The sequence below is a fragment of the Periplaneta americana genome, chromosome 13 (genome assembly GCF_040183065.1).
Source record: "Periplaneta americana isolate PAMFEO1 chromosome 13, P.americana_PAMFEO1_priV1, whole genome shotgun sequence".
In the NCBI taxonomy this organism is placed as follows: domain Eukaryota; kingdom Metazoa; phylum Arthropoda; class Insecta; order Blattodea; family Blattidae; genus Periplaneta; species Periplaneta americana.
Window position 1 is genome coordinate 14,138,372 of NC_091129.1, and position 27,617 is coordinate 14,165,988.

At 33.9% G+C, this 27,617-nt stretch overlaps 1 protein-coding gene across 10 annotated transcripts in view; it reads right to left on the reverse strand.

Moving 5' to 3' along the window:
• sei (seizure) overlaps positions 1-27,617 on the reverse strand; it is a 367,275-nt gene that overhangs the window by 143,176 nt on the left and 196,482 nt on the right. For all 10 annotated transcript variants that reach the window (XM_069842943.1, XM_069842952.1, XM_069842945.1 and 7 more), the window contains one exon: positions 10,830-10,984. In XM_069842943.1, the coding sequence (XP_069699044.1) occupies positions 10,830-10,984 (155 nt within the window). The remainder of the gene's footprint in view (positions 1-10,829; positions 10,985-27,617) is intronic.

The window sequence follows — 27,617 nt, forward strand, 5'->3', positions numbered from 1 at the left end:
TTACTCAGACATGCTATCTACTGACCATCCAAGTGGTTATGCCGCAGGATTGTAGAAAGGGAGGAAATCACGTGACAGTTAATTACATAACGAGGCCCTTTTATTTAAGTTAAATTAAACAGCTGTATAATATTACGTAAATGTCCAATTCCTAAGAGAAATTAATGTTTTCAGAAAAGAGCTAAGACAGCCCAGCTTTTACAGAGGGGCGAGCAGAAGCAGGTGGGGGGAAATCGGGATGCGACATAGGCAAACGGACAGTACCTGTGCGAAAATATGATTCAATATTGAAAGCTCTTTCGTCACTGGAAAACGCAAACATATTTCTGGAACGTACTATACTCAGTAACTCAGTACTGCTTACTATCTGCGGTCTTGGTTCTGTGTGGAGTTGGGACTTCATTAGTAGAAGGGGTGGGAGTGAAGTACATTCAAAAACTCAGGTACAATAAAAATTGAAGTAAAAATAAAATGATGTCCCTGTATATATATAAGCAGCTGATGTAACCCGTTCAATTCCAAACCCTCTCTGTTATTCTGGACTTTCCTAATGACATATTGTGGAGCAAAATTAAAAAGTAAAGGTGATAATGCTACTGGAGCTAAATGACAGCTGTGAGCAGTATGGGATGAAGACAAATGCAAATAAGAGGAAGACCATGGTCATAGTTGTTTAGTCAACTGTCCGAAGACAGGTCTGAACCTCATAAACGATACCAAGAAGGCACCACTTATGAGTCAACTACGCCAGGAGATAATGGGGTAGGGTGACCAGTTCCTTTCCCCCTCCATAGCATACATCGCAGACTAGCTACATAATACACTAGTCAGACTTCAGATGCATACAAACAATTATTCTTCCTCTGACACATATCGTCAAGTGAGATGTGCTGCCTGATAATAGATGTACAGCAGTGGCAAAAAAAACCGGACCGACCCTTGTAGCTGATTTCAGAGTCTTGTTCACTCCAGAGCACGATAGACTGGTAACTAAGACTTTCGTGGTTCGAATCCTGCCTGGGAAGGAAACTCTTTTTTTCCTTATTCAAATTTATTCCCAATCCTTTTCGATTGCTGGTAAAATTCATGTTCTGGAAATAATAAGTTAATTAAGTAGTAAAATATCGCTGCAGTCGAAAAGTATTGGGAATAAATTTGAATAAGAAACAAAAAAAGCTTCCTTCCCAGGCAGGATTCGAACCACGAAAGTCTTAGTTAAAAGTCTATCGTGCTCTGGAGTGAACAAGGCTCTGAAATCAGCTACAAGGGTCGGTCCGGTTTTTTTTTTTTGCCACTACTGTACATATCAGCCAGAACCTCAATCAGAGTATACATGGTCATAGAAAAAATAATAAAGAAGGTAAACTTCCGAATTCTAAATGAGGCAGTAGAGCAAGTGGACAGCTTCAAATACTTGGGGTGTACTATAAGCAGTAACATGAGCTGCTGCCAGGAAGTGAAAAAGAAGATAGCAATGGCAAAGGAAGTTTTTATTAGACAAAGAAACATCTGCGGACCTCTGGAAAAAGAACTAAGGAAGAGACTAGTGAAATGCTTTATGTGGAGTGTAGTATTGTATGGAGCACAAACATTACGACGAAGTGAAGAGAAGCGACTAGAAGTATTCCAGATTTGGATATGGAGAGAAATGGAGCGTGTGAAATGGACAGACAGAATAAGAAACGAAGCTGTGTTGGAACGAGTGGGTGAAGAAAGAATGATGCTGAAACTGATCAGGAAGAGAAAACGGAATTGGTTACGTCACTGGCTGAGAAGAAACTGACTACTGAAGGATGCATTGGAATGAATGTAAACGGTAGAAGAGTTCGTGACAGAAGAAGATATCAGATGATGGATGACATTAAGCTATATGGATCATATGCTGACACTAAGAGGAAGGCAGAAAATAGAAAAGACTAGAGAATGCTGGGTTTGTAGAGGAAGACCTGTCCTTGAGCAGAATTAATTAATTAATTTTTTTATTTCCTGCTTTCTTGCTTTATTTATTTACTTATGTACGTATTTACTTACTTTCTTATTTATATATTTATTTATTTACCGGTATTCATTTATTTATTTATTTACCGGTATTTATTTATTTATTTATTTACCGGTATTTATTTATATATTTATTTACCGGTATTTATTTATTTATTTATTTACCAGTATTTATTTATTTATTTACCGGTATTTATTTATTTATTTACCGGTATTTATTTATTTATTTACCGGTATTTATTTATTTATTTATTTACCGGTATTTATTTATTTTCCGGTATTTATTTATTTATTTACCGGTATTTATTTATTTATTTATTTACCAGTATTTATTTGTTTATTTATTTACTGGTATTTATTTATTTATTTACCGGTATTTATTTATTTATTTATTTATTTACCGGTATTTATTTATTTACCGGTATTTATTTATTTATTTACCGGTATTTATTTATTTATTTATTTATTTACCGGTATTTATTTATTTATTTACTTATTTACCGGAATTTATTTATTTATTTACCGGTATTTATTTATTTATTTATTTACCTGTATTTATTTATTTATTTACCGGTATTTATTTATTTATTTATTTACCGGTATTTATTTATCTATTTATTTATTTATTTATTTACCGGTATTTATTTATTTTATTTATTTATTTATTTTATTTATTTACTTATTTATTTATTTATAACTTCTTCGAACGTTTTCATCGCCTGTCGATACAATTTCTATATCCATATTTGCGAAAACAGATTCCCAAAATGGCTGGAGTTCCTGTGTGAAAAACGCGTTGCTTCAAAAAAATTATTCTATTATTACACACTTAATACACACATTTGAAACTTTATTTTCAAATATCCTTCATTACCACGTCTTGCTTCTTTGAAATACATGTAAAAAAAATTGGATGGAGTTTACCGAGATTCGAACCACAAACATTGGCCAATTATGATTTCTGCTAAATGGCGGTTCCTTCTGATGAACGATGTTTAAGTTATGAAAACAAAATTTCAGTCAAGGTATGGCTCGCATATCATCCCAGTACTAATATGTTCGCCGGTCGCGGAAAGCCAGCCCTGAGGCTTGCGGACAGACATTCCCTGTTGAGGACTCCATCAAGCTCACCTCCAGAACTGATCGCTAACCGCGTACCATCCATGACATCCAGGCAAAGCCTTCGCACTTTCGTTATTATAGTCTACAATAACGCTAGAGTATTCTTCAACTGTTTTATAGTCGATTGTTTGGAATTCGATTATCAATGCTGAAATCTACGAATTACATTATGTAAGCCTAATAAGGGTTCAGTTTTATGTTAATAATTTGTTCTTATATTAATTGACTGAAGTGTTTTGGTTTATTTGTGACTAGTGGAAAGGACAGATACACTGTTTTATTGCAGAAGGATTTGAATTCTGAATTATTCATCGCCTCCGTTGTTTATTACGAGGTAAGATCTTATGACAATCTTAATGTGAATTCAGTGCAGAAATCACAGCAATATTCCAACTCCATCATCAGCATTAATGCCATATGCTTCAGAATACCGCGTAAGTAGTCCACTTATGTACAAAGACTTGCAAATTGAAAATAATTTAAAACATGTTTTTATTTATACAAGGATATATAAATAAATAAGCACATAAAAAAGATGTGCTTTGCAGCAAAAATAAATAATTCAATAATGCAAATTATTTAAAAGCTTGAGAAATTATTTAAAGGCTTCAGAAATTATATAGAACCTTGAGAAATTATTTAAAACCGTGAGAAATTATTTAAAATCTTGAGAAATCATTTAAAAGCTTCAGAAATTATTTAAAACCCTGAGAAATTATTTTAAAGCTTGAGAAAATATTTAAAACCCTGACAAATTATTTCAAAGCTTGAGAAATTATTTAAACGCTTGAGAAATTATTTGAAAACTTGAGAAATTATTTTAAAGCTTGAGAAATTATTTAAAACCCTGTGAAATTATTCAAAAGCTTGAGAAATTATTTCAACCCCTGAGAAATTATTTAAAACCTTGAGAAAATATTTTGAACCCTGAGAAATTATTTTAAACCCTGAAATATTATTTTAGAGCTTGAGAAATTATTTAAAGCCTTGAGAAAATATTTAAATGCTTGAGAAATTATTTAAAACCCTGAAATTTTTTTTAAAAGCCTGAGAAATTATTTAAAACCCTGAGAAATGATTCTAAAGTTTCAGAAATTATTTAAAGGCTTGAGAAATTATTTAGAACCTTGAGAAATTATTTAAAACTCTGAGACATTTTATAAGAGCTTGAGAAATTATTTCAAACCCTGAGAAATTATTTAAAAGCTTGAGAAATTATTTAAAACCCTGAGAAATTATTTAAAAGCTTGAGAAATTATTTTAACACTTGAGAAAGCATTTTAAAACTTGACAACTTATTTTAAAACTTTTGAAACTATTTAAAAACTTTAGAAATTATTTAAAAACTTTACAAGTTATTTAAAAGCTTGAGAATTTATTTAAAAGCTTGAGAAATTATTTAAAAACTTGAGAAATTTTTTTTTAACTTGGAAAATCACTTAAAAACTTTAATTATTTAAAAACTTCTGCAGTTATTTCAATATTTCTTCAATTATTTTAATATTTCTCCCATTATTTAAATATTTCTCCAATTGTTTAAATATTTCTCCAAGTATTTAAATATTTCTGCAATTGTGTTAATATTTCTGCAATTCTTTAAATATTTCTGCAATTTTTTAAATATTTGTCCAATTATATAAATATTTCTTCAATCATTCCAATATATCTTCAATTATTTAAGTAATTCTGAAATTGTTTAAGTATATCTTCAATTATTTAAGTATTTCTTCAATTATTTAAATATTTTTTTCAATTACTTAAGTTTTTCTGCAATTATTTAAGTATTTCTTCAATTATTTACATATTTCTTCAATTATTTCATTATTTCTTACATTATTTAAATATTTCTGCAATTATTTAAACATGTCTTCTATTATTTCAATATTTTTTCCAATTACTTTAATATATCTTCATTCATTTATTTCTTCAATCTTTAATAATGCAATACGACATGTACTATCGCGGTATTCTGAAGTCGTTCCGTAAGCTACCTAATATTCCAATTAGCAATAGATACGAGTATGAAATACTTCCAGAACAATCTACGAGGCGTGTTCTTAAAGTAAATTCCAAAAGGGTGTAGTAAGTAAGGAAGATATTTACAAACTATTTTTGTTGCATTGTATTCCCCTCACTTCAATTACTTCTCAACATAATCTCCACCATTATTGAGGCATTTATCGAGTCGTGGCACAAGTCTTTCTATCCCCTCATTGTAGAACTCCCCGCCTGCAATGCCAACCACTCCCGCACTGCTGTTTTCACTTCGTCGCCATCAAAACGTTGACCACAGAGGAACTTCTTGAGGTACAGGAAGAGATGAAAGTCACTCGGAGCCAAATCCGGGCTGTAGGGGGGATGGTCAATTTGTTCCCAGCCAAATTTCGAGATGAGATTTTGGGTGTCGTCGCCATCAAAACGTTGACCACCGAGGAACTTCTTGAGGTGCAGGAAGAGATGAAAGTCACTCGGAACCAAATCCGGGCTGTAGGGGGGATGGTCAATTTGTTCCCAGCCAAATTTCGAGATGAGATTTTGGGTGTCGTCACCATCAAAACGTTGACCACCGAGCAACTTCTTGAGGTGCTGGAAGAGATGAAAGTCACTCGGAACCAAATCCGGGCTGTAGGAGGATGGTCAATTTGTTCCTGTCCTCATGATTTTTTTCATCGACAGCACGCACCAAATTGTCATTGACCAAAGATGGCCGACCGGTATGCTGCTCGTCATGCACAGAGACGCGGCCCTCTTTGAACTTCCTAACCCATCTCCTGACCATTCCATCACTAATGGCATCATCACCATACCCCTCACAAAACTGACGATGAATGTCAGCTGGTTTGATGTTTCTCGCATTCAAGAAATGGATAACAGAGCGCATCTCACAGTCAGCGGGGTGCTCGATCACTTTAAACATTTCAACTGATCATAACTAACCACACACACGGACTGAAGCTCTGAAACTGCATGCACAGCTTGTCTGAAGATTGAAGAAGAAAATATGCATGCGCAAAATAACGATTGCAGCGATGTGACGGCTATAATTGAAAACGGAACTTACTTTAAGAACACGCCTCGTAATATGGTCCCCTATAGGCCTACACTTATACTATTTTAATTGGTAATTTTACAACGCTTTATCAACAGTGAATCCAGAAATGCATATAGAGTGTTAGTTGGGAGGCCAGAGGGAAAAAGACCTTTGGGGAGGCCGAGACGTAGGTGGGGAGATAATATTAAAATAGATTTGAGGGAGGTGGGATATGATGGTAGAGACTGGATTAATCTTGCTCAGGATAGGGACCGATGGCGGGCTTATGTGAGGGCGGCAATGAACCTCCGGGTTCCTTAAAAGCCAGTAAGTAAGTAAGTAAGTATCAACAGCTATGGCTATCTAGCGTCTGAATGAGATGAAGATGATTATGCCAGCAAAATGAGTCCAGGGTCCAACGCCGAAAGTTATCCAGCATTTGTTCTTAAAGGGTCGAGGGAAAACCCCAGAAAACCCTCAACCAGTAAACTTGTCTCAATCAGGATTTGAATCCGGGCCTGTTCGTTTCACGGTCACGCATGCTAATATACTAATTTATAACGAAATGATTTGATAAATATATTGACCGGATATTCCAAAACAGGCTTTCTTATAAAATACTAGCTGAAAGTACCCGGCGTTGCCCGGGCTTTCCTTTCTGCTTCTATTTTTAATTAAACTGGTTAATAAATTTTCGGAAATTTCGGAAACCTAACTATACACAACCAAAACGAATTGTCTTTACTAAGCTTTCCTCGCCAATAAAGATGAATCTTTACTTAACGTCACTTACATGAATTAATGAACTCATCCAAATGCCTGCCTGGGTTAACTCTATTTAAAACAGTTGTAAATCAGCCACCGAAAAGAAAACATTTCATCATGTGCCTGACGTTAAACTGTTGTTTTAAATTTATTTATTTACTTCTTTTTATTTATTTATTTATTTATTTATGTATGTATTTACAGTATGTATGTATGTATGTATGTATGTATGTATGTATTTACGTATGTATGTATGTATGTATGTATTTGTTTATTTATTTATTTATTTATTTATTTATTCTGGTGTAGTTAAGGCCATTAGGCCTTCTCTTCCACACCGCCAGAAATACAAATAAAGTAATAGAAAAATCAAACTACAAACAAAGTAAAACCCAAAGAAAATATAATTCCTTCTCCTCTTTCTGATCAGTTTCAGCATCGAATCAATATACAGTATACATATATAATTTAATTTATATTGGAAGATTTTTTACCTCTTGACCGCTGTACACCCACTTACATCATACGCAGTTTTTTTAATATAACTTGAAACTATATCCCATAAATTCAGAACATATTATATTTGTTCTAATTTTATACAGAGAATACAGATACAATATATACTCGCAATAAGTAATTTTTTAACATAAATACTAATATTCTGAGAAACATATAGTCCTACCGATATTTTAGAAATTAAGAGATTTTTATTTCCACAACGCTTAACATACTAAATTTGCAACGTGAACAACAATATTTTGAGAATAATACAATGTTATTTTCAGTAGGCTTATGTACATTCACATACTACATTAGCAACATGACAAAAGTATCATTGAATTGCTTATTGATATGTGTAAAATCTTTTTTTTTTCACTTCTTTGAATAAAATATAGTTGAGGATGTGAAAAACACGCAGTTTTTAAGTTAATGTCTGCAACTTTGAGCGACTGTCCTTGAGCTTCATTTTAATATGGCCATTACAAATGCTAGTGGCATTGAAATTGCAGTTGCTTAAAATTGAATGAGTATCCTAGCAATACGCGGAATAAAAACATCTCCTTTTATTTTTGCAGTTAATATTGCCAATTCTATTACGTTTCGTATGAATTTTTCACACCAATTCTTATTCGTGCATAATTTTGGTGAGTCAATATTTCGCAATAGTACTGTACTATTGGTTATTCATTATTAAGTAAATTATGTGGTAGAATCCTTGTAGTTTCAAAGAATTCTAGAATTCAGTTGTATAAAACAGTTTGCTCACTATCTACAAAACTGCATCGAGGAATTCATAATACGGTCCTGGACAAGAAAACGTTTTAGTCTAATAATTTGTCCACGTCTGTATAAGATATATGTGCAGAGCCCCGAAGTTTAGGCCCAGTTGCAGAAACACCGATCAAAATATGATTGACGATCAAGGAGGGTTTGATTGGCCATCAGTTCTATTCGTATTTCTGTTGCAGAAAGAACAATCAGTATTTGATCGGAGATCAGTCTTCCATCAGATTTGATCAACAGATTTTTGCTGGTTAAGTGACTGATCACTGATCAAGTATTTATGTTCTTTTCTTCATAGTGTACTAGATACCGGTACTATAATTTATATAGTAAATAGTTACAGCGTAACAATATTGTTTTCGACATAATGGATTCTTCTGATGAAGGAACTTTAGAATGAAAGAAAAAATATTATTAAGAAGAAGGCATTTCCGTGATAGACATGAATTGTTTTTATGTATAACTGCAGAGAATTTGAGCAAAGATTTAGGTTAAGTAGGGATTCGTGTGTTTTGTTTCTTTCAAAAATTGAAACAAATATATGCAGACAGACAAATCAAAACCTACCACTTTCTCCTATGAACCAAGTTCTAATAACGACGAGATTTTATCCTGTTGGAATTTTTCAGGCAGTCTTGGGTGATCTTGTTGGGGTACACAAATCAACTATTTGCCGAGTAGTTAGGAATGTCACGTATGAAATTGCTTTTTTATCGCAGGATCTCATAGAGTCCCAACCTCAGACAGGGAACGATTTGAAATCCAGAGAGAATTTTCAGCCATATCAGGATTTCCAAGAGTAATTCATTCTATAGACTGCTCACATCCCCATCCATTACCTGGTTGAAATGATGTCGAACTTTATCGAAATAGAAACGGTTTCTTTTCTGTGAATGTACAGAAAATATGTACACCATCATTTAAATTCTGGAATGTTGTAGCCTGTTGGCAGGGTTCTACACATGACAACACAATATTTTTAATGAGTGGGTTACGACCTCAATTTGTGAACAGAGAATGGGAAATGGAATTCTTTTGGGCTATGGAGGCTATGCATGTTCCAATTTCTTGTCGATTTCCCTAGCAAATCCCACAACAGAAGCCCTCTCACGGTTTTTGTTTGCTTCATTTTTTCACTATATTGTAGTCTATATACAAACACAATCCGCCTGTTTCCTTTCTACAAAAAGCAACAAAACAGCAAAACATTCACTTGTTTTCCTAGTCACCGCCCACTTGATGCATTCGTTTCGCGACTTTTAAAAAGCATCAAATTGGCTGTGGTTGCTAAAAAGCACTGTTGTTAAATGCATTTCTTTCTCAAATCAGCAATTAGTAAATCGAAACATGTTGATTGGATATTCACGTTTGTGTCACGCAATGAACAATCAAATAAATCAGACATCAACGGATTGGCGATCAGGGTCTGATTTGATTTGCGTTTCTGCAACCAGGCCATAGTATAATATACGTGCATTTGTACTCTTACGGTCTTACTAATAAAAACTCTATATACAGACGTTTAACTCTCTTATACTTATACAATGAGTAGCTCGTTTATAAGTCGTGTGTAAATTCCTTACTAATAATCACTACATACGTCGTGTATAACAGTATAACTGTTACACAGCTACGCCATTGTATCGTCATTACTTCATTACGAAAGGTAATAGAATATCTGAGGTTCTCTATTGCATCCGGTAGAGCGCTCTAGTGTGCCGTGTTAAGAATCGATAGTACAACTGGCTCTAATCGATTACCACACTATATTTTGGTCAAAGAGTACAAGCTACAGCAATAATATTCTACTTATTCTGTGCTCTTTGGTGTGTTCTTCTGTGGTTACAAGGCAACCATCATCATAAAATGACAGTCGATACGAACAGCTGTTAGAGGGGCGGCCATTTTTTCCCTATATACAATGCTTAAACAAGGAGTTTCGTATATATAACTACTGCAAAGCAATTCCCATTGTATAGTTACAGATTGTTTATACATCCATAGCTTATTTATGGTTTATTAGTAACGTTTTCTGTCTCAAGACTGCATAAGTCTCGTATAAAAACTATACACGGTGTATTAGTAAGACTGTTAATTGTAACCAGCAGAATTTTTTCAGGATTTTTCCTCATGTCAGTGACATCTTATGAAGTGTAGAATTAAATTGAACTTTAAAAATAAGACAAGAAATGTCTCTGGACGCATGAGGATATATCGATGAGTAAAAAAAAAAAGAATAATTTCGAGGGAAAAATTGTTCCGGAGCCGGGTATCGAACCCGGGACCTTTGGTTTAACGTACCAACGCTCTACCACTGAGCTACCCGGAAACTCTAACCGACACCGATCCAATTTTTCCCTCTATATCCACAGACCTCAAAGTGGGCTGACAACCGTCAAGCAACCAACTTCGAGTGCACACTAACTCCGTGTGACTTAAATTGTGGTTTTCTGTTAACGAACAGTGACGTGGTAGAGCGTTGGTACGTTAAATCAAAATTCCCGGGTTCGATACCCGGCTCCGGAACAATTTTTCCCTCGAAATTATTCAAGTCAACTTTACAGGGAGTTATACCTGAAATCTTGATTTGCAAAAAAAAAAAAAAAAGAGTTTGAGGGGATAGACTCACCAAATACAAGCCAGCCAATGTGCTATGAGCGCAAATGTTGCCATCAGCAACAAGAGAACAGCAGCGCCATACTCCGAGTAGCGGTCAATCTTGCGGGCCACTCGCACCAACCGCAGCAGACGAGCTGTCTTCAGGAGGCCGATCAGCGTGGTTGTCTGCCAACATGGAACATGACACGTACACCATCTTTCGCCAAAAATTACATAAAATGTCCATTTCACCAAGATTATTGTTTTTTAATTAAAGAAGCAGGGTTACTTCTATTGGCTTTCAATTCACAATTAAAGAATTAATGGCCAGTTTCTCCAAGAAATATTTAATTTAGCTTAACTAGTGTTAAATTAACAGTCTGTTTATTTTTAACGTTTTGTTAATGTATTTTCCATTTCTTAAACATCGTTTTATTTAAAACAACCAACACTTCACTATAACAGCCGTTAACACTATTTTAACCACTCAATAGCAGTTGGTAATGATTTTGCACATGTAAGGCAATTTTTTATTGGTTGATATTATTCTTTAAATTGTGTACTGTAGAGTAAGTCACGAAACATGTATAAAATCATAATCTGGTACAGTAGGCCATGGCCGATAAAGATGAAGACAAATGAAAGTTGTAGGTGATTACTATTGAATAATAATATTACTACAAAGTGAGGTTATAGTACTAATGATAATAGATGACTTCTCAAAGGAGCGATTTTTGCTGAAAACGTTTTAATATAATACTCACTGTATATTTTGAAACATTACTGACAATGGCTATAGTAATTGAAAAGAGCCAGTATCATAGAATCAAGAGTAAATAGTAGGTGCTGAATTGGAGTAAATTGTCTATTTCTGTTTGTAGGATTTCAAGTCTGGTTTAAATTTCTTGTAAATTTTAAGGCCTACTTGTATATAGCAGGGTATATAAATCATCATTCCTAGTTACCTTGCCACGTTAAGATCCCACATTTTCTAAATATTCAATAAATACTAGCTCAGTATCAAAATAAGCAGCCAATACGACAATCAGTTTACTTTTGAAGTTTATCTTCCCTATATTAGCTTCCTAAAGTGTCTTTTAAATGTTATGTTATCAGTCATTCACGAAACATTGCTTAAAGAGAGAAATAAAATATTATTTTCACAACTTCTGTTTGAACAGCTGTGCTGTCATCTGCCATATTTAACTATCTGTCAAATGAGTTAACTGCCTAAAATCCTACATTTAAAGTTAACAAACACTTAACAATGTGTTAAGCCAAACTAGTGTCGAAGACATGAAAAAACTATATTTAACAAACTGTTTAGAGTTTAACATTCGTTAAATGTTCTAACAATACTTGGAGAAACCGGCCATAAAACTTTTATTTCCGTCTCAAAAGCAAAGAAGTACGAATGTCTATACAAAGTAGAAGGGATCCTATTACTTTAATATATAGAAGTAATAGATCAAGTCAATGCGAACAATTTTTGTCAAATAAGTTTTTTGATACGTCCAATAGTTTTGAAAACACGAAATGTAACATGTTGCAAAGCTGCAAAGAGTACCAATGCTCCTTGAGGTAAATGCTCCGATAGACTTGCGAAAGGAGAAAGTAAACAAACTCGCCAAACTTTTAAACCTCAGTTTATTTTGAGTCTTTATACAGCTGTTTCATGTACTCGGTCAGCTACTAGAATTTTTGGACTTCAAAATTTGGAAAGTACTGCCGTTAATATTAAATCTAGCATTATTAAATATATAGGCATGGGAATATTCAAAATTGACTTAAAATCGCGAGGAATATCTTTCTGTAATACAGAATGGAATAACTGGGTGATCAGTCCCTTCGTTAACTTAGTTCTTTCGTGAAGATTTATCTTTTGTGAACTCAGATCCTTGGTGTTGAATAGTGTCACTTGTGATGGACAAGATCTGAGGACAGGAGCAGTTTGTTAAATATAGTTTTTTCATGTCTTCAACACTAGTTTGGTTTAACAGATTGTTAAGTGTTTGTTAACTTTAAACTCAGGCAGTTAACTCATTTGACAAATGACACCACAGCTGTCAAACAGAAGTTGTGAAAATAATATTTTATTTCTCTCTTTAAGGAATGTCTCATGAATGGCTGATAACATAACATTTAAAAGACACTTTAGGAAGCTAATATAGGTAAGTAACTGATTGTCGTATTGGCTGCTTATTTTGATACCGAGCTAGTATTTATTGAATATTTAGAAAATGTGGGATCTCATCGTGGAAAGGTAACTAGGAATGATGATTTATATGCTATGCATGATACTCAGTTTGTGACAATATAGATTTTCAAAAAAAGTAGGCCTCAAAATTTTACAAGATACTTAAACTAGACTTGAATATCCTACAAGCAGGAATAGACCACTTACTCCAAATCAGCATCTACTATTTACTCTTTATTCTATGATACAGTGAGTATTATATTAAACAGTTTTTAACAAAAATAGTTTCTTTGAGAAGTCATCTATTATCATTAGTACTATAACCACACTTTGTAATAATATTATTATTCAATAATAGTCACCTACAACTTTCATTTGTCTTCTTCTTTATCGGCCATGGCCTACTGTACCAGGTTACGATTTTATACATGTTTCACGACTTACTCTACAATAAAGAATTTAAAGAATAATATCAGCCAATAAAAAATTGCCTTACATGTGCAAAATCATTACCAACTGCTATTGAGTGGTTAAAATAGCGTTAAGGACTGTTATAATTAAGTGTTGATTGTTTTAAACAAAACGATCTTGAAGAAATGGAAAATACATTAACAAAACGTTAAAAATAAACAAACTGTTTATTTAACACTAGTTAAGCTAAATTAAACATTTCTTGGAGAAACTGGCCACTAGTCAATTTAAAACTTTCTGTCTGTGTAAGGACCAGGACTAAACATCGATGCTAGTTGAAGAAGTTCAGCTGCAGGACCCACTGGTATATTATTTGACCGTTAAACAGTTACTATGTCCGGTATAACAGGCATATAATCTCATCTCGTTCCTCCATCTCATGGGATCCATTACACATAAAAGGTCAATTAATGGTCGCTATCTAGAAATAACTTCCGTCCCTCCCTTCCTAGAGGCATAAAACAAGCTTAGTGATTAACTGCTTGAATTACAATTATGACTTAAGTATCTGTAGTTTACACCTCATATTCTCCCGAGTACAGAATAGATTCAGAAATAACGTTATCACTATCGTATATGAAACGCAAATTAATTTAATTTCAGAGTACCTGGCTTTGAGCATAATATTATCAGTTATTCAATTCTGGTATTCTAATACAATTTCTTACAAACTCATAATGTAGTGTAATTTGTAACTGGACAAAATGAAATCATAGAAATATGGATTAATACTGTTATTATCAGGGCAGGATTTTGATGACGTAAAAGTATTTGAAAAAGATCTTGAAATAGGAAGAAAATGCCGTAATAATTACAAAAAAAAAAAAAAACTTTTGAAATATTTTATTAAAAGTAGGGGTGACTATTGTACCTTGAACATAGTGTACCCAGCGAATAGGGATTATAAAGAATGGACACTTCGCGTCGGTACCTTTGATGTAGCCGGACTGATTTCAATGGCCTTCAAGCCAGCTAAAGCGTGAGATTCTGCTTTCTCCCTAGAGTTGGCGCTGACATCACACCAGCTAGCAGTCGACACAGCGGAAATATAACACATATAATTAATACATCTAGGTACATTATGTACTCAAATAAAATAAATTGGATCCATAAAATAATAAATCCGTCATTAACTGTAATGTCTAGACTCTAAAGAGTTCCTTTATAATGAGAGTTGAGACGTTGACCCCAACAACAATTAAAATATGTAATGATTTGATAGCGCTGAAAATGGAAAAACAAAACTCTTACGAGAAGTAAAACCATATGCCTATATTATATTATATACAAATATTAAACGAATTCGATACTTAATTTTATAATGTATTATATTATTTTATAATATAATTTATAATATCTGAAATATAAAATATTATTATTACAACTAGTTTGTCACTGAGAAATAAGGAAAAGATGTTAGCTTGAATATATTTGAAGCAAAGTGTTTCTGGATTATGCAATAAGGTAGGCGATGTTTGGATCCTGTGTCTCAACTTTATACTCAATTATTCTCTTAGCGTGTGCTCGATTACACTAACCTCTAGCGCTTGAAAGTGGAACTAAAAGCCGGCGCACAGAGAAACAAAGCACAGGAAAATTCGCTCAGTGTCCTTTCTTTATAATCCCTATTCGCAGGTGTACCTTGGATCTTTTTTTGTTTCTGATTTTTACTGCTACTTAGCCGACTCAAACTGAAGTAGATTGTAGAGAAAGCCGCTAGGTAGCTCTGGTCATAGTTCCGGTTTGATTTATTAAAAAAGCATGAGTTCTGTGAACAAAACAATTTTTTGGTACCAAAAGTAAATATTTCATTCCTTGTTACATGTTTTCTAACACGAAAGCAAATTGTATTTGTAACTATCAATCAATACGGTGTGTTCCCTATAATCTGGCGAATAAATACATAATATGTTAATTTCCATGATTTATTCTCATCTCTAGTTTAGGGAGCCATATTTGTTTAAACGTACACCCTCATGTACCTTGGATTACAAAACATCTTGTACCAATGTACATGATACTATCGGTTTTTGTTTTTCTTTTATTTTAAGATCATGTCACGAAGTAAGTCTGGAGTTAAGAGGCCCCCAAATGATCCGGATGTCTTGAAGAAAGCTGTTGAAGCAGTTATGGCTTCTCCAGAAAATAAAATCTCAATCAGAGAAGCCTGTAAATGATTGAAAATACATTTTTTAATTATTATGAGTTTTTATAGCTCTGTTTCTACCTATATTCCCTGTGTTCCAATATTCCAAGGTACAAGAAGGTGTGATCCAAGGTACACGAACCTGCTGTACAATGGAACACTTTACATATCCCTTCATTTAATTTTTTTCATCCTTAATACATCTGTAAAACAGGAAAATACCTATACGAAATTTAAAAAAAAATCAATAATTATTTCAAGCATTTTTTCATTTCAAAAATTTTATTTCCTAAAATTAAAAAAAAAAAAAAATGTGAAAAGCGATTTAAGGTACAATACTCTCCCCTAACAAACAAAACTTTTATTACGGTAATTTAATATATATTTTATATTTATTTTAATTTTATTTGTGTTTAGAACATGAATAATTTACAAATTAAAAAAAATTAAAAGTGTATTGGCACCAATTTTGTTTAATTCGAAGCAGGATTTTAAACGTAGCATTGTAGTGACCTGGAATTTTTTAAATAGAATATATAAAAAATAAATATATAATAAGGTATATACTTAGCTTATTCAACATTGCAGTAAACTGCTATGTTCGTTTCTGCCTAGCAAATCAGCTACTTATAGCTTATTCAACAATAGACAAAATATAATTCCTTTGTTAAATCCTGATTATAACCAAAATATTGATTCACAAGAAATGTACAAAATATATATCACAGTGTTCATACAACTGTGATATATATTTTGTATGTTTCTTATCTAATCCATGAACACTGTTTAATTGACCCATATGTGTGGTTTAAATTGATTCACAACTTTAAAAGGTTACATTTAAATGGTCGATAATAAAAAAAAAGACAAAATCCGAAAACGCATAAAAATGACCAAAAAGAAAAGAAAAAAATACAGGTATTTAGAATTTGGAATTCATACAGAGGATTTATAAACAAACGGGCGATATTTCCGGGACGAGAAAAAAATGGCGTCATGAAAATCCGAATCCTAGTTGTAAGGCTATTATTATTATTATTATTATTATTATTATTATTATTATTATTATTATTATTATTATTATTATTAATTCTGTAACCCTGTGGTAACTGCCAAGAAATTTCCAAACAGATGTCATGCTATAGTCTGTTCCAGATGTGGAAAGAGAACGCCCGAACAGATGATACAAGCTCTGTTCACTAATGTGTCGTTCATGTGATCGGAATTATTATTATGTTAATGCCAGCTATAAAAATTTTGCATCTGTCACGTTATCGCTGCATATCGCCATTACTAGCAGGGCAAATGCGATGTAAATCTTTAGCACGTCTTGTGTCCAAAGTGAAACTGTGTATCGCTCTCATGAGCACGAGTGGAGAGAGCTTATGCGAACATCGTCTCCCCTGCCGACTAACCAATCAGAGCGCTCTGTGAAGGTCGGGACAGCAATGATGACGGTTGCTCTATTCACATCTGGAATTATTTATTATAGGTTATAATATATTTTCTTTTACAATGAATTTTTGATGAACAAAGTTCCATTAATCTTCTTATAACAATAATAAAAACATCGACATTATTCATGAAAACATGTAATGCTAAACATTCCATAAGACTTAAGTTTCATTACCAGCTTCAAATTAACGGTCACATAATTATAGTTCTATTCAAAGGATTATGAGGATTTTTTTCCCCTTGCTTTCTATTATTTCTGAACGTACTCATGGTGAGTCTTTTGTTTATTGCCTTTAGGGCAGAGGTGACCAAAACTCGATCTGCAGTGATTACATGCGACAGACAGCCTATGAAGTAAGGAGACGGAGGAAAGGTACTTGTCATGAAAACTACAACCAGTGGTGGTTCCTGTACTAACATCTTGAACAATCCCGCGGATAAAAATCTCAATATATAATTATAATGTACCGAAGTACATATGATATTTCCATGCAGATATTCTGCGTCATCATACGATGAAAGAGTAATGGAACGGAGAAAAATTCTCTCCGGCGCCGGGATTTGAACCCGGGTTTTCAGCTCTACGTGCTGATGCTTTATCCACTAAGCCACACCGGATTCCACCCCGGCGTCGGAAGAATCATCTCAGTTTTAAATTCCAACTCTTGGGTTCCCTCTTCGTGATTTAAGACGGCGCTTATTCCGTCGGATCCCGGCCAATTAGTCACTCATTACGAGTGCACTTCAGCACATGTGTGGACTTCGGTCCCAGGTTCATAGATATCTATGACGTAGTGCAGAGGGTGGCCACTAGGGGGAACCCAAGAGTTGGAACTTAAAACTGAGACGATTCTTCCGACGCCGGGGTGGAATCCGGTGTGGCTTAGTGGATAAAGCGTCAGCACGTAGAGCTGAAAACCCGGGTTCAAATCCCGGCGCCGGAGAGAATTTTTCTCCGTTCCATTACTCTTTCATCGTATGATGACGCAGAATATCTGCATGGAAATATCATATGTACTTCGGTACATTAAAATAATATATATGATATGCGTAAATCACTTCGTGATTTAAGACGGCGCTTATTCCGTCGGATCCCGGCCAATTAGTCACTCATTACGAGTGCACCTCAGCACATGTGTGGACTTCGGTCCTAGGTTCATAGACATCTATGACGTAGTGCAGAGGGCGGCCACTAGAGGGAACCCAAGAATTGGAACTTAAAACTGAGACGATTCTTCCGACGCCGGGGTGGAATCCGGTGTGGCTTAGTGGATAAAGCGTCAGCACGTAGAGTTGAAAACCCGGGTTCAAATCCCGGCGCCGGAGAGAATTTTTCTCCGTTCCATTACTCTTTCATCGTATAAAAATATCAAGCTTTGCTGTATCAGTAATGTTACTGCTGTCATCAAGAGCCAGTGAATAATATGCGATTTTTCTTTTTTAATCTTCTTCTTGAGTGTAATCAGGAATTTTCTAAATTCTTCTCTCGATACTTGGTCGAGAAATTCGTAGTTTTTCAAATTTAAAAACTTCTTATGGACAATTTATTTAAGCTATTTTAATCATTACTCTTTTGAGAAATTCTGTTCTATTAAAAGGCTTTAGAGCACGATATATTTCAAATCCCATTAGGTAGCTGACTTCCTTACATTTATTTATCTCATCTTTCTCTTCCTGGCTATGCTTTAAGACATGTCAATTCCTAGAGTTTAACAGTTCGTTGGCACATAATATTGAATCAATTTTTCTACAATATTATTATTAAATGAATAACTAATAAATAGCTACCCTCATCTAAAAATTAAGGAGATTAAAACTGAAATAAAACCTAATAATTTTATCCTTCTAGGAAGAAGATGTAAAAATATTAATATTCATGCACGTACAGGAGAATTATAGAAACACATATTTAGTGGTCAGTAATAATAATAATAATAATAATAATAATAATAATAATAATAATAATAATACATTATTCAGCATGGCAATTAATGTTTCTGTATATTCCTAATTGAACCGTTGAGCAAAGTAAACATATTACATTTTGTCCGACAGAACAACAAAAAAGTTCTCCTCATTCTTTACGAAACCACCTCTTACTGCTTGTAGAGACAGAGTTTGTAGAGCGACATGATACCGCCACTGCTTGCCTTCAGTACGTAAATGAAATACACAGCAATGTACAGGAAACTCCTCGTACCCGTTTGAATGTCTGTGATTACACGATGTAATGACGACACCCGCTTTGGTCACCGCTGCTTTAGGGTAAATCTCGTACAGGGGTTACGATATTCGAATAGGTCAGAGATTAAAATATTTCAGTTGATGTACTGTTGAGGCTTCTGGATGGAATAACAATTGTACCTCTATGTTTATGCACGAAAACGTACTATACAATGTTATTATCACCGACATATTAAGTTCCCCTGCTTCTCTCATCGTGTCAGACTGGCTGAAAAAGTTCTAGATCATCTTCACATCTGAGATTCTAATAAAAACATGAAGTACAACTGAAGCATTGTAACAGTGAAAAGATTCGTTTAAGGTGGTACGAATGCATTCCAATGCTCTATAAAAGATAACCGAAAGCGAACAATGTGGATTCTAAGTAATGGTTTGTGAATAATTTTACGTAAATTTGTACAACACTACAGTTGAGATCCACAATTTTTCTAAATTAACATTTAGTTACTGTAAAAACGACATTTATTTTCAACGATTGCGTTGTTTTAATTACTATAGTATGTCAAAATAGAAACCGCCTTTGATGTAAACAATAACCGAAGAACTCAGGGCGGAAGGGAAGAAAGAGTTCTTTACTTTTCACGTTTTCTTGCGTATTACTTACTTACGGCTTTGAAGGAACCCGGAGGCTCAATGCCGTAAAGACTGCTTGTGAGTGTTTCAAGACTTCGGGGCTTCGGGAGTGATCAACTCTCAAAAGTCAAGCAGCCTTGAATTGTCACAGTTGTTTATACCAGACTGAACGTTTATCTATATATATATATATATATGTATAAATAATCAAGTAGCCTATTTGAAACATCAACTCTACCTTTCAGTGTATAATAATCCGTTCCCCAGTCTTTATTTAATTACTAGACCCTTATTAAAAGGCTAGGAATTTTCTTGTCATATGTTTAAGATCAAGTGTGCAATCTCAAGTAAAAAAATATTAATGCTTTATTTAACGTTATGTTTTATGTTTCTTAGAAATGCAAATTTATTTGAGAATTTTTTTTCTGTTTATATAACATTAGGTAATATCATATAATAGAACCAGAACATTTTGATAACTAAGTTATTGTTTTGTTTTGTCTTTTTGTTTAAATTGAACATTTTAATGTTATTTATTTCAATGATGTATGTTATTCAAAGTTACGAAATCTTTCCACGCCAACCAAATGCTATTTCGAGAATGATGAGCGAGACTCGAAGCGCACGAGAATGACGAGACGAGACTCGAAAGACAAATGCGACGAACACAGCGAGCGAGAGCGGCAGTTAGTTTTGTTCATCTCTAGTATAGAAATAGCGTTTTAACTCAACTTTTCGCTTGAGTTCTTCGCCAACAAAATCATCATACACAGCTTTATGTATGGTGTTGTACTGGCGCATTATATTATGTTTTCGTTTTCCTTTTATAATTTTCTGACGTATAAGGCACTGAGAATGTTCTCCAGCTGCTACAAAAAATAACAGCTTTCCCATGACACATGAAAAGAACATGATTGGTGGTCACGTTTCTTTCGTTTCGTATGCATTGCAGATAATCATAACTCAAGAGACAAGAAAATATTGAAGAATTCTGAACAGTTAACTAGAGCACTCCTCCATCGCAACGATACCGCCTCTCGCCTTCAATCAGCACCGTTTGGACAGGATTGCTCTATACCAGTGATGGGCAAAATGAACGCAACCCAGAAGACAAGATTTAAATGGCAACTACACACTGTGGGAGGGGTTGCACTCTACAGTGCAGTGACGGATTTACAGACAGTTGCGCCACTACACTCCTGCCTATCACATGTAATTAGAATAGTCCATTCACGTGATATTTAATTAATCATTTTTCAAAGCAATTTCTTCGAAATTGGGATTTATATCTGTGCATGCTATTTTCAGTTGCGCAAGGAGATGAGCATCGCTTAAGCGGATCTGTGGCTGGACTTTATAAATTTCATTTTAGAAAACAGCTGTTCGCACTGGTAGGTTGATGAATACATACCGTCATTTCCCATAACTATGGTCCTGGAACACAACTATGGTCCACGATACAATCATTCAAAAATCATTGTAGAAGTAACATAGACCGTTCGTAGATAGCTGCAGTGACTTGAATTCAAACTACAGTACAGCAAGAATATAGATAAACGAGGTACTACGTTATGGAGTACAAAATTTGAATAGTTGTATCGTGGACAATAGTTATGTTCTAGGACCATATTTATGGGAAATGACGGTACGCATTATTTTTTAAGCAAACTGTCTAAGCAGTGGATATGTAGTACTGGACATCTTTTAAAAAATTTTAGCCCCCAGTAGACCTTCACATTCTGCTTTCAAGAAGCCATCATTCTGCAAATCCAGTACCTCTAACTGCAATTCTGGGGTAACATTTAAACACGGAAAGGAGTGGCAAAAATATTGAAATCTTTCTCCATCCTTTGAAAATCACTGAATCTGTGTTCTTTGAACTCGTAGGCTATAACAGGTGATCTATTTTAAGAATGTACATATTTAAGTTCGCGTCCTGAATATTTGTAACTAATCCTAAACATGAGAAATGAAAGAACCGCCTTTCTTGTAAGTGTGATATCCTCTCGATTCATATGATTCTGCGAAAGACATTGTGTCACTAATGAAGCTCCGAAGTACAGCAATCCAGTACAATCCGCCACGTACACGCGCAGTATTTTCATGGAGTGGGGGAAGGGGAAGGTAGGGGGTAAGTTTGATGCTTCGCTGAGGTCTGACGTCACTGCGGCAATGCCGCAGGAATGCCCACCATTGCTCTATACTAAAGAACTCATTCAACAAAATTAAAGACATGGCTTATGATTCATCCGGTATAAAATTCTGCAGACCATATTTTATCATTCGCCTCGCTAGTATTTTGTTACAGCGTGAACCAACTTTACGTACTACATTTATAAACCCGTCAGTTCTTACAGTACAAAATACATAGCAATTCTCTACTAGACGGTGTCCATCTTATCGTTCTGAATAGAAAATATGCTACCAATGCATGACCGCAATATCTCTGTCAAGAGATTACACTTTTAGAGTGTGATTGACAAGGGATGTAACTAAGAAGGGCTATTTCAAGAAATCAGCTGTGTGGACGTCTGTGATGACGTTGAGAAACGAGATATCGAACTGAAATTAGACAATGCTTCAATTGTCAGAGAAACAGGTTCGTAAGAAAATGTATTTAGATTTATATACATTCTCAACAAACCGTCACTCATATGTTAAGTTCAATCGTTTCTTTTGTCTTAAAACAGAACATTACAGAATTAGTATTGTCATATCTGCACATTTATGCACAGAAACAAACTCGTAACCTACTGTAACACTTAATACACATTTTAAAATATACAGAAACAACAAAGATGAAACATATGCAGGGATGAAATAACTACATTCACATAAATATAACACACAAATACCAATATTTTAAGACAAAGTTCAGCAAAAGATCAATCATGTATTTATTATTGTCACGAGAACAATTTAATTATAATAAATAAAGACTTCTAAAATATTTTCAGCCATTCTGACACCAGTGTACATATTTTAATTATCACATTTAAAAAGTCTTCAAATATTTTCGTGAAACAGTGATTCATTTCCCAGTAGGCTACCACATAATAGCATTTAATCCATGACGCAGTTCCTAGTATTCAATTTCCATTCCTTAACAAAATATAAAATAATTTTAATTTTATCCGCTGTTGAATAAAATTTACAGACAATGCTATTGTGACAAAGGCTTCAATACAATCTTTTGTTAAATTTATTTTCTATTGGACACATTTCTTCACGGCACTTAATCTAACTTGTGAAATGTAATTATTTTAAATTGAATTATCAAGAAACTCCTTTCAGCAGAAATGCAAGGTAATGATTTGTTTTATCGCGTCCTTCTTCGTCAACTCGTAAAACATTTGATTATTGAATTAATGCCTTTTCATATTTCATTTTACATCAAGGAATTGAGACATCTTTGTTTGCTAATAACTTACAGTAAGTCGTACTGTGTTAGTATTTAAGTTTTATTCACGTTAAGGGGAGAGAATGGTAAAATTTGCAAAAAAAAAAATCGAATTAAAAAGAAGTCTAAAACCGTCCTTTGGTACGTGTAGAACACATCCTATATTATTTTATTGGATATCTTGCACGATTGGAGGTCATTATTAACCATTTTTAAAAGGCCTGCGATCTGCAATTTTAAATGGCACGCTGTTTGTGGATTTCTCGCAAATTTGATTTTGTGGAGCGATACTTACAAAAATGCGTATAATGCAGGAAATACTGAAGGAAACTTGATGGGAATTTGAACACATCTTTAGCAGACTGTAAGTCAACTATTGTCTAGATTAGAATTTTGATATTTTAAGTAGGCCTATATGTGAAAATAATTTCCAATATGCAAATCACTGACCATATAATTAATCATATTAATAAGCTTCTATTATTGTACCCAGGTGAAATATTAAAAATTCACTCTATACAATTTGTACATTGTTTCTTTGTGAGTGAAATGGTGAAAGAAGTTTGTGAATATCTTGAAAACTGATTTAGTTATTATCAATTTTAGTAAATAACTATGGGAGAGTTTTCTTTTCTTAAAAATGTGCCCGCCTCTTTCATTTTCAAACACTTTCGATAGTTAATTTAATGTTCCACTTACTTAACTATGTCGTACCAAAAAAATTTAAAGTATTAAACAAATAACAAAGAACTTTCACCATCCTCTCCCCTTAAAGAAGGATCTCTGAAGAGGAATTTCTAAAAGATGTCGAAAATAAATAAACTCCAAATTAATTACGAAGAAAATATATTAATTTAATTTATCATTTAAGTTATTAATTGTGTGATTTTCTGGCGTCGAGAATCCGTCTGAGATTATCTAACATTCGCCTTATATTAAGGGGAAACACAGAAAAAAAAAACAGGGAATCGATACAAGCGAGATTCGATCTCCTGTCCGAACGAAGTCTCGGATTACAAGTTCCTCGCTCTCCCCTAGACCTTGGCGTTGAGTAAATATAAGCCTACGAGTAGGTTTGAACTACAGCTCCAGAATATATTGCATTAGCTACTATTTAGAATTCCTAATAGCTGCATAACTCACAGATGAAAAGAAAGCTTAAAATAAACAGGATGAACGGTAAGTAATGTTATTAATTTCAGGGGGTTACTCTTTGAGATATTTCAAACAAACAATTTTAATTAATTTTCTCGTTTTTGTTCCCTTTTCGAGATAAAAATTATTTTATATGAAACATTTTTGGGAAAACAACTGATTCAATTCCCAATTAAGAGAGCAGTGTATTACGATAATACATTATTATTGAAAGAATTTTAGTTTTGTCCTTTACGTATGCAAAAATTTGATCCGAACAAATGTAATATTGTGCAATAACTTTGCAAAACGAAACGTTACATTTGTTCGGACCAGATTTCTGCACATTTAAAAGACAAAACTATACTAATATGCGTTACAAGACCGGTATGTTGAAGTTTTCATGTTCGAGGAAAAGTTTGAAAAAGCGAAACGTAGTTGGGCTCTTTTAATTTCCGAGAATTGAAAGAAAACATACCGCTCGTGTATCGTACATTATTTTGTGCGAAGATCGTTTATTACATACCTGAAAGACGAATTTCTAATTAGTTGCAATGAAATTTCCATCTTGGTTTCTGTTCAATGACGGCAAATTTGCAAAACAAAAATATCTATCTTCAACATTGTTGCTTTAAAATGTTTTCTGTGTTTACTATACTCCAGCAGGCCGTGATATACGTCTGTCTTCCCCCCCCCAATCTATAAATGCGAATTTAAAATAAACGGTTATGTAATGTTGATTTTTTCACGGCTTCCTTAATGTTACTTGCATCACGAATGCAGTAACTTTAGTGGAGTTGTAGAGTTTACTTAATTTTTGCAAATATTTAAAAATAATCATTGACAGTGCAATTTAGGTGAAATTGCAGTGGTAAGTTTCCAATTTATAATTATTAATATAATGAACGTCTCTAAAAATAATATGTTAAAAGCCTAAAACAGTAAAATCAATATGTCACTTAAGCGGTAAGAAGAGGGAAATTGTTATGTGTGTTAGGTTGGGAATACTGAATGTGGAATTTTAGACTTTCCGCGGATTGGTTTTGTGCGGAAACCAAGCAAATACGCACGATCTCGCACAAAATAAATAGCAGTTACTTTTTTTTTACGCACTAGTGTTTTAAAGGCTCACTTTAGGCACTGATAAGTGGATAAAATGTAACTTTACGCACTATCGTACAAAATATAATGTAATGTAGTTATTGCAGTGCAGTTTTCGGTAGTGAGACGCACAAAGACTTTCTGATTAATTCTGAAGATTTATATTGGTCCTTGTCACCAGCACTAGAAGAATCTTAATGTATGCCGTAAGTATGCCTATAATGGAGCATTAACTACCCTATCTCGTAATGCTCTAATTTTCAATTTGTTTATTTAATGACCCATTATCTCAAACTACTGAAGATATCACACTGAGATTTTTATAGGATGAAGATAAATGGGGTTCCGAGCAAACTGTTTATCAATAAATAGGTATGTTAAAAAAATTCATTTGTAAAATAATGTCGGTATTTTATTTTTATGCACATGTTCTACTTTTTCAGGAACTATAGAAGGATGAAATTTTAAACAATACATTAATGAATGGGCGAATATTAAGAGATGTAATTGTATTAGTTTGAGCAGAAAAAATATTTTAGAATAATAAAATAAAATAGTGCATTATGCAACAATCCTATAATGGTAGTAATTAAAACGCGAGCATGTTTATGAAACTCGCTTGCGCTCGTTTCATAATTTTCATACGAGCGTCTTAATTACCATTATAGTCAAGTTTCATACGACTTTTTATGCTCGACCATATTTCTAACTTGAAATTATTCAGAAGTATTCATTTTATTCTTATCTGACTGGGGACCGGAACTGACTTGTGCAGTAAATTGTGAGATGTGCGCAGACGCGAAAGTATTGATTTTTTTCCGAGAAACGAATGTCATTGACCTTGATATAATATAGAGAGTAAAATAAACATTAACCTTGATATAACCTTGAAATTGGTTTAGACACTGAAAAACGAGATGGCAAATTGAATTTATTTGAATATTATTTACAATTAACACTAATTATTATAGTAACAGAACTAGTTGTCTTTCGATTGCATATCTGAGAATAATCGATACTTGCGCTTTCATATTGCTACAATGGTATTTTCTGATTGGTGGAACACCTGAACTTTATGAATAGGTGTACTTTAATGAGGTCCATTAAAGGGCTGCTACCAGGTGTATAATTACTACATTTCGGCATAGTCGAGCATAAGAATAAAATCTACATTATTTTAAAAATCAATTTTTTTTTACAACTTGTGTTTGTTATCTTTAGTCTGTAAAAGTTTTAGTACGATATCTTGAATAATTTTTTGAAATAATGGGTAATTAAATAAATACATTTAACATTGGTGGTATAGGACAGTTAATCTCATCTCCCCTTAATGTATTTAATTGCAATTAACTTGGATCAGAATCGCTGTTTCACAGGACACAAGTGTTCAAATCTAAACTGAACACTAAGATATTTACTGTGGTTTGAAGCGGGTTGTATAATAGGGTGTCTCGTTCAGGGGGTGGCACGGGGAACGAGATCCCGTGTGCTCTACCGGGGTGTGAAGCCGTGTGCTACAACCCTACTCATGAGGGCGTGGTGAGTGTGAATGTCGCCTCCCACTGGTAACAGATCGTAACAAGCTCACAAAGAAGACACAACAAGCTTCAAGCGTGGCTGTCCAGGTGCTGTGCTTGTGTTCAGTGGACGCGATGTCAATAGAAACTGTAGAATTTGTCTCTGTTCATAGAAACGGAGCAACGCTCCATTCACACCGCTACGTGATGACTTAAGAACTATTCAGTAAAAGATTTACGCTCTTGTGGTGATAGCAGGGTTCAGACTTAATATTTCAGACATTTCGGAAATATTTTTGGTTCCTTTACGAAAGTTGTCAGTTACTACCAATACCTCTTGGGACCGCCTTTTTAGGTAGTCATTTACAACAGATACAGGTTTTGAGCGATACTCTGATAATGAAATCTGTAATTACTTTCAAAAGTTGGCGATTTAAATACCAATACACAGTTGAAAAACTGCTGATTGACAAAATGGCGACAATTCAATTATGTAACAGTCTACAATTTCGTCTCAAACTCTTTACAGAAAACTATTACAAGTTATAACTTTGAAAAAAAAAGAGAGATATACCGTTCCT